Raw genomic sequence first — 11,052 nt, 5'->3', positions numbered from 1 at the left:
ATCAAGATTTTCGGTAACCGTGAAAGTGGAACGCATAAATTTGATCGTCCCATATTGGTAGGCTTCATCTTGATCTACATGTTTGTGACATCTTGTGTTATTATGAAGCTGGAGAAGTTGGATTATTTGAACGCCTTGTGGTACACTTTGATGTCGTTGATGACAGTCGGGTTCACTGATATCATCCAACGACGAAGAGGTAGGTGTTCTTCCAAAAGTTATACTAGCCATAACTTTCATTAAGGTGCCACCGCAGCAAAACGAACACATAGAGTTGAATTTGCGTTCAAAAGGAATGATCTTAGCCCTACAGTAATTTTTGTTAAGAATGACCTCTCATCTGAGACAAAATTCTTTCAAATGATGACAAATGTGTCAAGGGAGTGATTTACAGTCTACTTAGAGTGACATCTGTGCCTTGTCTTACACGTTTTTCATAAGAACAATTTCATAAGAATACGAGGCTGAAATTTGGCCAAAACCTAAGAACAAATTAAGAAAATTCTGAACCTCGGATTCCAGAAATTACTGAGAAGTACATGTTTCCATTTTAATTAATATTGACATTTAAGGCTGAAAAACTCATATAAATTTAAGAGCAGCCCAGCCAGAATCATATGACTTACTGGTTTTTCCTATAAAAAGCGTATATATCTGAAGATACTGCTCTTCATATGTTATTTTACTAATGTACAGGTTTAGCAACATAACTGTACGGATACTTTGAGTAGAGTATATTTCCCGGGGGAGGGGGGGTACTAGGGTTGCGAGCTGACAGGGGGGGGTGCCGCCCGACTTTCAAACTTTGGACCCTTACCGGGACTAAAAAGGAGAAAAAAAAGGAAAATTTTGGGAATTTTACGACCCTTAGCGGGACAAATTTGACCAATTTTGACCGATTTTGACCAAATTTCGATCTTTCAGGGGGTAAAAAGTTTAAATTTTTCTATTTTTCCGACCCTTAGTGGGACTGAAATTAGATTTTTCTGATTTTTCCGACCCTTAGCGGGACTTTGGAAGTTCAAAAAAGGTACCCTTAAGGGCGGCACATACCGTACCCTCCATTTCCCTAAGTACCCCCCCCCCCGGGTATATTTTTAGCCTATGAAGAGCGCTTGATAACTACTTGTGGTATAAAAAGGGAATTTTCCAGAAAAGGGAATTTCCTTAGATTCATTTAACTCTCCAGGGATAAGAAAAAGACAAACTGACATTTCAAAATGAGTAATCAGATCAAAATAGCTCCGGAAAAGTATTTTTGATGATGATAAAACAATAGAGAGACCGTAAGATAAGAATGCTACCGTTAACCCTATTGGCCCAAGCTTTTTTGACTTTGGTATCCCCAGGGGGGGGGGTAGAATCTACCACCCTCGATTATTTTTGATCTAGAAGAGCTATGGTCATGAAATTTGGTACAGATGTTCTCCATCATGAAACAATTTTCCAGGAAGACAAGAAAATTGATGACGTCATTCAAAAACCGATGACGTCATCATAAAATTTCCACCTGTCGGAAAAACCCCAAATAATTGGTTTACAAAAATGTCTATTACAATCGAACCAATAAAGATAATTAGATTCTGTTTGAAGATTCAGAAAGATAAAAGGTTGTCCTTTAACATAATTGCCGGTTTTAAATTTTCAATAAAGACTTTTTCTTAAAACCTATGCTGAAGATGAGCAAAATTTTCAAAATTTGATGACGTCATAAACTTTTAAATTTTGAGTTTTAAGCGATTTTAGCTGGGTTTTATGTCATGTTTCACAATAAACTCATAAAACCTGATCTGAACAACCTATGACCCTAAAATTTTGCACAATTACTCTTAATAAGATCTTGTTAAAAGTCAGAAAGTTTCAAGTCGTTTGAAAATTTTTCTCAGAGATATTCACAAAAGAACTCCAGCGTGGTAGATTCTACCCCCCCCCCTGGGGCTAATAGGGTTAAGCGGAACTAAAATACTGAAAAACGCGCTCAAAATTATGAGATGTTTGCCCAACTTCCTTATGTGTGAAGCTATGAATGCCAACCTCAGAAGCTTTAGGCTTCCTCCGGTGGCAATAACTGTAAAGTGAATGGTCATTGGGTACATCCCTTTCTCACAGACCCGGTGGGAACATCTCTCACTGGAAAATTTAATCAAAATATTGTCCCAGTGGAAAATTATAATCCAATTTTTGTCCCCGCTGAAAGTGATCAGAAAATATACTGCAAAATAGCAAAATATTGAGCTATTTCTTCTATCCCCGCTTAATTTTCTGACTTAAAATCAATGGAATTCGAATCGCCAGCCATAAAAATATGGCAATATCAATACCCATTGAGTTTCAGTCCGTTATCCCCCCCCCCCGCCACCACTAGCTGAAAAGATCCTACCGGGTCTGTGAGAAGGGGGTGCGTAGGCCCAGTTTTCGGTCTCCCTTTTCAAGGTTCAGTTGACCCTGACTAATCAAAGTATCTTGAAATTCTTTTGTTCAAAAGGGAATTAGAATATTTTTACAGATATTTTGATTCAAAATACAATTTCACATCCCCAAAATCCAGTACTCGAAGGAAGGGGATTGAAACAAAATACATTTATTGAGAAGTATACGTAGTCACACCCACGTCTGAGGTTTTCAACCCAGGCTTGTTCAGGTCTACATAAGGCTGAAAATTGGAAGAGTTTTAAATGAAGTTCTCACATAATTCTCACATAAATATACACTAGACTTCAAGTGAGTCAACGATGAATCAAAACAGAGGACTGAAGTAAGATTTGAACTCTTCCATTTCAGTCCTCAGTTTCGTAGGTCGCTTATTAAACTGCGGGCAATGCGTAGATATAAGTGTTGGCACTTAATGGTAAGTCCTTGATAATGATATCGTTAAAACAAGCAGAAGGTGTAAAAGTTTTTGAAGTTTCTGATCTTGTTTCTATTTTAGTGACTTATGGTCGCGAGGATGAATTAATTGGTGTCGCTATCTTCCAAATGATATGGCTGGTGATCGGGATGATATTGATCGGAGGTTTCGCATTGTCTTTACTCGATCGTTACTTGATGAAAACAAACAGCGGCAGTGTTCATCAATTCCAAATCTTCAAGAACAAAGAAGAAGATCTCGTTGAAAATATGGAAGAAGAAGTGTTTGAAGATCGGTCGTGAAATCTTCTTAAAATTATACGAAAATACCGAGACAAAAGTAGAAACTGCAATGCTAATATTTGGAATAAGAGAGGGATTCCCTCAAAATTGAAAATGCAAGTGATTTTAAAGGCTTTACAGTAGGGTTGGAAAGTAGAGTTTTGACCCTGCAGGATTTCCAATTATTGCAGAGTCGAAAGGACGTAGAAAGTATTTGGGTTTTCTTTGAACAATCTGTGATCGTAAAACTAAATCGATTTTTCTCGGAACAATAAGTACTCACAAGTGCTTTTAGAGGACTCGATTGTTCTGGTGAAAGATCTTGTGACAGCTTTCATGGAGGATACTCGGTTCGCTCTGACAGTGAATATTGACAGTCGGGAACACCATATGGAAAAGGCAACTACTGCCTTAACGGGAAATATTTCCCGAACGAGAAGGTGGAAAACTTCCCAAAATGACTAGATTTTCCAAATCGTGAAGTTCAACAGTTTCCCGATCGGGAAAGTGGCCTCTGAGCACTCCGGAAATGCCTGTGGAAAGTTTAAAACTTGTCCCTCTTGTAAAGGAGGGAAAATAAATAATATTCACCAGGGAGTTAAGAAATCCACCAGGTAATCGCTTCTTATTTCTACTAATTAAAAACTTCCCTATTTGGAAACTTTTTCTCGATCGGGAAACAAAAATCTGCTTTGTTTACAAAAATTATATTTCCCGTTTGGGATCGATGAAAAGTTCTTGACCAAAACGGGAAACAGAAAAGTGATGAAATTTTCAATCTGGAAATAGTTTCCTTTTCTGGTTATTTTCACCTTCCCGTTCTCTTACTTAGAAGTACGGCCATCTAAAGTTTGAAATTCTGTCAGATAGAGTACGATTGACGTCAAATTGTGTCTAAACCGTACGGAGTCTGACAGAATTTTGAACTTTAAGTGGCCGTATTTCTTCGTGCGTTCCAGTAAGAGACTTGTTGTAGTATACTTTTTTGCTCAGAATTTCATGCTCTTTCCGATGGTCTCATTCATTTCTTTCGGATTTGACTTTTGAAAAACGTCAATTTTTTACTCATTTTTTCCCCTTACAGTTTTGTCTGTAAAAGTCAGTTTTTTAGTCATAAAAACTTTTGCCGGGCCTAATTCGCGGGCCCCCTCTCAAAAAAGTCTTAAAAACCTTCCTACTTTCGAACTAACCACGTGCGGTTGCGTCGCATAAAATATGTCACGGATCCTAAGGATTGGTCCCCTACTATTAAGGCAAAAGTTGCCTTTTTCATATAGTGGTACCTACTGATTGATACACTGAGATACTCGCGGTACGTAGGAAATTGTGGTCTAAATTGGTGACCAATTTACAGTGTTTTACTTCATTAGAGACCGAATGTGGAATTTTCACAGTTTAAATACTTTTGTAAATAGAGTTTTTTGAAGTAGAAAGAAAAAACAATCAACTATACGGTGATTCATCTTTAGCATCTCAGAATACTTAACACGCTGAGAGGTGGGCGGTTTCTTAGATATAGATCTGGTATTTTTCCTTAAAAAGAATAAAAACTTTGGGTCTATATATTGCTGAATAAATTATTTGTTGTTGTAAAGTACATGACAACCGGTTTTAACAAAAGTTAACCCTGTTGAATTGATTTTTTTTTCGTCAAAAGTTACCCAACATGATTGTTTGTAATGGCAGAATTTCAAGTTGAAACAATTGGACAAGTGTTTCGATCAATTAGAAGAATAAAAACTTTGGGTCTATATATTGCTGAATAAATTATTTGTTGTTGTAAAGTACATGACAACCGGTTTTAACAAAAGTTAACCCTGTTGAATTGATTTTTTTTTCGTCAAAAGTTACCCAACATGATTGTTTGTAATAGTGAGGTCAGGTAGCACATAAAAACGTAAGAATACTTCAGATGGTGATTAAAGCATGAAATTTGGCACAGATGATCCTTAGAGGGTCTAAAACTTAATTTTAAACAGTAACACCAAATTTTGCCACCTGGCCACCTGCTAGATGACGTCATCAGGTGGCTGGGCCAAAAATTATTTTTTTGAAAATATTCAAAATCTGATGGTTCCAGCGGAAAGAGCATGAAATGCTGATAAAAATTGAGGTATAAAACATGCCTTGGAAATCTTCCTATCAAAAGTTATGGAGGTTGAAAGTTTTTTGATGACGTCATCATAAGCCTTTCCAGGCAAAACTTAAAAACCTCGTAATTTTGGTACAAATTGACCAAATTTCATGTTTTATACATCAATTCATATCAAAATTCATTGCTTTTTCCGATTCCGATGTTCAAATTGAATTAAAAGCTTTAAATCCTTCAGAATACTAAAACTTAGATTTTGAGCTTTACATGGCAAATCAACGCAGCGTTCTCCCTTCAGGAGCACAGTGCACAACCAACTATTTTTTTTGGATGTTTTAAGCCTTCCTATGTTGTTTAGACCCAAGCATCAGATAGAACTTCAAATTTTGACATGGATTCATGTATAAAACACTAAATTTGGTCAACAAGTTCCGTTATTACGGGATTTTAGGTTTTGCCTGGAAAGGCTTATGATGACGTCATCACAAAACTTTAAACCTTCATAACTTTTGATAGGAAGATTTTGAAGGCATGTTTTATACCTCGATTTTCATCAGAATTTCAGGCTCTTTCCGCTGATACCATCAGATTTTAAATATTTTCAAAAAAATAAATTTTTGCTAAGCCACCTGATGACGTCATCTGGCAGGTGGCCAGGTGGCAAAATTTGGTGTTACTGTTTAAAATTAAGTTTTAGACCCTCTAAGCATCATCTGTGCCAAATTTCATGCTTTAATCACCATCTGAAGTATTTTTGTGCTAACAGACCTCACTATAATGGCAGAATTTCAAGTTGAAACAATTGGACAAGTGTTTCGATCAATTAGAAACTATATACAAAAATAACTTACTGTAACAAAATGAAGATTTCTTGTAACATTTTGATTATATTTTTAAAACAAATTAAATGACAAAAAATTAATATAAATTTAATAAAGGGTAAATGAAGTGATTAACAAGATTTCTTGCAATATTTTGATGTCAAAAACAAGAGCCGTTTCTTCTATAGAAAACAAAAGAAATTTCTAATATCTTGTTAATCAACCTTTCCAAAATGGTGAGAAAAAAATCTGAAACCAAGAAAGAGGTAGTAAAGGCTATCCCATCAATTTGACGACTCGTCCTTATTAGACCTTGTTGTGAATGTAATTGTCAACGAGAATGGACAGATATTCAGTAATAAAAAATCTAAAATCTAAAACACAATATTGTTACTTAAAAAATAATCAAAAGACTGAGTTTCAAAATAAGCAACTATATTCTCTAAATCTATTTACACAGTGTGGGTCACTAGGCAATTAAATTTTGTATTACTTAAAATAATTGCATGTTATTTTCTTGTATAAAATAAATAGGCATTTCTCCTCGTAATATATATATATAACTTTCAACAATACATATTATGTTATACATTATAAGTATGTGTGACTCTTAGAAATTCTACGCTTTTTACACATTTTTTTATAAGAGCAAACAATATAAGAACTTCGATTGTCAAAACATTAAGATTGACCTAAGAACATTTTAAGGCTTCATTGACTCTGAAACACCTAATTTCTTAGGAAATTGCGCAAAAATATTCCTGAAATGGCGAAATTAAGAACACTTTAAGAACATTTTTAGGCTTAAATCTCAAAAAGCTAAGAACACCAGAAGGCTTCAAAGATTTTGGATGTTCTTATAAAAAAACATGTATGTACATCAAAAGGCTGGAAGTTAAAGTGGAAGAAAGAAATATCTTTAAAACAAAAGTTCTAGCTGACTTTTGTATATCCAGGAGTTTCAAAGTAATAATTTTATCAATTCAGTTCAAGAGATCGTTGAAACAAAAGAATGACACTTTTACAATAAAGAAATGTGAATCTAAAAATGAAACCATGAAACTATTTGCACAGCCTTGTAAAAAATTCACATGACAAATTTTCAGTTTTCACACACACAAAGAAAAGCTTTTTTGTTCACTTCTTGACTAAAAACATCATGATTCGGAAATTGATTGTGCGTGCGGCTAGCAGGCGGTTACAATCGGTCTCTTCTGTCAGCGCGATGTGATGATAGTCTGACTCTTTGTTGTCATCGCGAAATTCGAAGCGTTGTGTTTCAGGTGAGATCTTTGCATCTCCAAAGGGTCCTTTCGTCAGGAAGTATTTTATTTCGTGGTTCCCTTTTCCTGAAAAATAACAGCATAGTTAGACTTAATATTTTAAGGTCAATAGTTTCAGACATATTGAAGGCATTCTTAATTAAAGGGATTACCAGAAGGTTTGTGATATTTGCCGAGATATCTAATTTTTAAACCATTAGTAAGAAAACAATAGAATTTAAACGCAAGAAACCGTGCAAAACACAAGAACTTTGGGAAAAACTACAAATTCTTAGAGGTTCTACTCAGGACCCCAGAAGGTTTTTGCAGGCCAAATATCTCAAACCATCTGATTACCCTTTTATAACTCTTACCGTAAAATGTTTACACGTATTAAATTGACGAAAATTGATGAGAAAAACTTTTGAGCTGATCCTTGCAAAAAATATTAGAAATTTTTTTCTAAAGCAACCGGCTGAATCGATTTAATGTCATGGCTAATTAACGAATTCTCACGTGACGTTTCAAAGTACAACCCACATGACAAGAAGTTGTTGTTTTTGTGAGCATTGAACTGTCTTTATAAACATTCAAAATATGTTTATCATATAATACCTTTTAATATTAATTGGTATGAGAGTGAACGTGCTGCAATTTTCTCATTGCCGACAACTTTGGCCTTGATTGTCCACAACTGATCGAAAGCAGTGAACTTGTTTGTCTCGTAATACAATTTGGGAATATAATCATCACTGCGACTTGGGCATAGTTGAATGTCTAAAAAATTAGAGTTTCCTTGGTAAAAATTTTGAAAAGTTGGTAAAAGCCCAATTTTTGTCCAGAGTAAGCAAAACACGTTTATGTAAGTTTAGAAAATCTTTCTGTGACCTGCGTCACACAATTTAAATCCTCGGTTACATAAATCAATCATATAGATTTGCATACGATAACTAAATCACACGTGTATCAAAAAAAATGAAAGGAATGTTTATAACTGAATAAGAGTAAAAAACCCCAAAAAGATTTTGTTACCACAATTAGTGATTTTTTCATACGATAACATTTGGAAGAGGTCTTGATAACGCCTCAATTCCTCGTTAGATTCTGCAGCAATGATGTTGACATTCTCCAGAAGGTCTGCTCCACATTTCTGTGGGAACAAACAGTCCTTGACATGAGACTCCACTTGGTGATGAACACCTACCCATGTGCAACCTAAGCCCTTATATTCACAGCAGGCTGGTCTAAAGAAAAAACAAAAATAGAGTGTTAAGAAATTCATTCACAAGTTTTGCAAAACCTGAAAAGAAAGAAATTAGGTTAGATTATCAAATATACTTTTGACAATATTTCTAAGTCGAGATCTTAGAGGGACCCCCCAACCGCAGAATACCAGTTGACTTAGAAATATTGTCTATGCATGAAGGGAACTTGTAAAGCAAAGGCTTTTAGTCTATCTTCTCAAGCATTTTCTGCATCCTGTGTGTTATCTTGTAACAAGGGTAGCATTATGATGCGAGAATTTTCCTTAAAAAGTGAGCTTTATGAAGTTTGCTGATGTGGGTGCTGAAATAGTTTTACAAGAAAGAGTTGTAAATATTCTTTTTGAAACGATTACTAGCTCTATGTTTTATTTATAGGAAGATTAATTTGTGACATTAAAGAAGCTTTAAACTAAAACCACATGATTTAGATATCTTTGAAATAGAGCATTATTATTCATTGAAAAAATTCTGTTTTTCTATATACTATGAGTAAATGGTTGAGTTTTGGGCAAAGATTCTCCTTTCATCTGTCATTTACATCTGAAATAATTGATAAATTAAAAACTAGAAAATTAAAATATTTACAAGATTGAAATGAACTAGGATGACAGATGAATGGAAAATCGAATTTCAAAACATATATAATTCAATCAAAATTTTAATTTACCCCCGCACCAGCAAAAGAAGACTTTCAAATAAACAAAAACTTTTTGTTAGTGAAATGTGCTTAACTCAAGTAACCTTCATGCATGTCTAGAAATATATATGAACTAAAGGTTGGCGTAATTTTACCTGTCATTACTACAGAGTATGTGTCATCACAAATATATGTAGTATGTAGATTTTCCAAGTCTATCATCATTTCCTTGAAATTTCTTTGCCATCAACTCCTAGAATAACTGCATAGGTGAGAGAGACAATAACATGATAATATACAATTTCAATTTTCAAAAACTCTAAAGTTTGATAATGATCATGAAAGAATGCAAAGTATTTATTTAAAAGTAGAAGAAGCTGCAAAATTATTATAGAAATGGAAGCAGAGCCACTTTTAACAAAATTTGATAAAAATCTCATGCAAATTATGTAATAGCGTATCAAAATTGTTTCAAAAGCTGTGACAAACTATTTACGTAATTTTGGGAAAAAAGGCTTAAAACTGTACATATTTACATGGAATTAAAAAAAGTAGAATTACAATTGCAATAAAATAATCTAGGATATTCAAAGTTTGAAATTTTTTTAAAAAAATACTGTAAACAAATAAAATATAGTTACATACAAAATATAACAATACCCTATGTATTAAATTTTACTGGTTTGTGGTGAATAGTAAACTCACACACCAAGAGAAAAAGGAAAATAAGACGTGTATTAATGTACGAAAAGAGAATACTTAAAGGTTAAAAGAAAATGTTACACTTGTAGAAAAAAATCTAAACATACCTCTGGTCACATTTACTTTTTTCATGGAAAGGGATTTGGTTTCGTGGGAATTCATCTTCACAGTATCTGCAGTATGTTGGCAGTTCAGATACCGCTTTTTCAACCGCTAAATTGCGAGATGAGTTCTTAGAACTTATGTCAGCTCTACAGCTTGGGCATTGTGCTTGCTCATTTTTCAGCCTAGCATCAGCAAGGAGGTGATTAAAACATCCAATGCACATCAAATGTCCATGGAGACACTATAAAAGGAACAGTTGACTCATAAATATTTCAATTGCAGAATTATGCAGTGACCCATAGTAACAGTGTGAATGGGAAAAAGGCACTCCTAGTGACAGGTCAGGCGGCCATAGTTACTCTGGCTATAATTACAAATTCTTAAAACTTTTCCAGGTCAGCATTAGGTAACGTGGTAACATCTCCTTTCTCATTCTGTCATTCATTCACCTGCTTTAACCTTTAAAAATGGAAACAATTTTGAAGTAAACTGGTAAAAATCAGGCAAACTAGGGCTTGCTCTTTTTTCAAAAAAAGTTCCTTTAAGAATCATTACAAAGCACTACTGCTAATATTTCTCAACAGGTGACAGGGTTTAATAACACAATATAATTGACAAATATCAGAAATGTCTTACCTGATATATGGAACCAGAGGGTAAATCAAAGCATATAACACAAGAAAGAACACTGATCAATCTTGACTCAAGACGTTCTCTTTTTTCGTCCACTTTTTCAGCTTCACTCTCCATTTTAACCCTTTTAGCTGGAGGGGTAAGATCGATTTCATCTTTACATACACTGCCAATAGACTCTCTTAATAATGATGCCACTTCTGTCATGATTAAATTGTATTCTCTGTCACTTAGAAAAATTTTGTACCAGCTCACAGCTTCAAAACAACTTTTGCATGTCCCTTTAAAAAAATTTTTTCAATGTTTACATTTTTGCACGACGGTGTCACATGATTTTCATACATTCATTTGATTGGTCGAAATTTTGCTTTACTATATTGTTTTGATCAGTTTGGAAGTAAAAAAA

The 11,052-nt window shown here is 34.4% G+C and overlaps 1 protein-coding gene across 1 annotated transcript; it reads right to left on the bottom strand.

The window, feature by feature from the left end:
* Positions 1 to 6,039: 6,039 nt before the first annotated feature.
* LOC136797988 (zinc finger TRAF-type-containing protein 1-B-like) lies at positions 6,040 to 10,949 on the bottom strand. Its single transcript, XM_067054576.1, has 5 exons — positions 10,650 to 10,949; positions 10,016 to 10,254; positions 8,337 to 8,548; positions 7,920 to 8,081; positions 6,040 to 7,391 (listed from the first exon to the last, which is right to left on the bottom strand). Exons 1-5 carry the CDS (start codon positions 10,851 to 10,853, stop codon positions 7,180 to 7,182), a joined length of 1,029 nt encoding a protein of 342 aa, XP_066910677.1. The 5' UTR covers positions 10,854 to 10,949; the 3' UTR covers positions 6,040 to 7,179.
* Between the last annotated feature and the right edge of the window lie 103 nt (positions 10,950 to 11,052).

The sequence above is a fragment of the Clytia hemisphaerica genome, unplaced genomic scaffold, assembly GCF_902728285.1.
Source record: "Clytia hemisphaerica strain Z4C2 unplaced genomic scaffold, Clytia hemisphaerica genome assembly, whole genome shotgun sequence".
Lineage (NCBI taxonomy): Eukaryota > Metazoa > Cnidaria > Hydrozoa > Leptothecata > Clytiidae > Clytia > Clytia hemisphaerica.
Note: the sequence above shows the minus strand (reverse complement) of the source record. Positions and strands in the feature narration are given on the sequence as shown.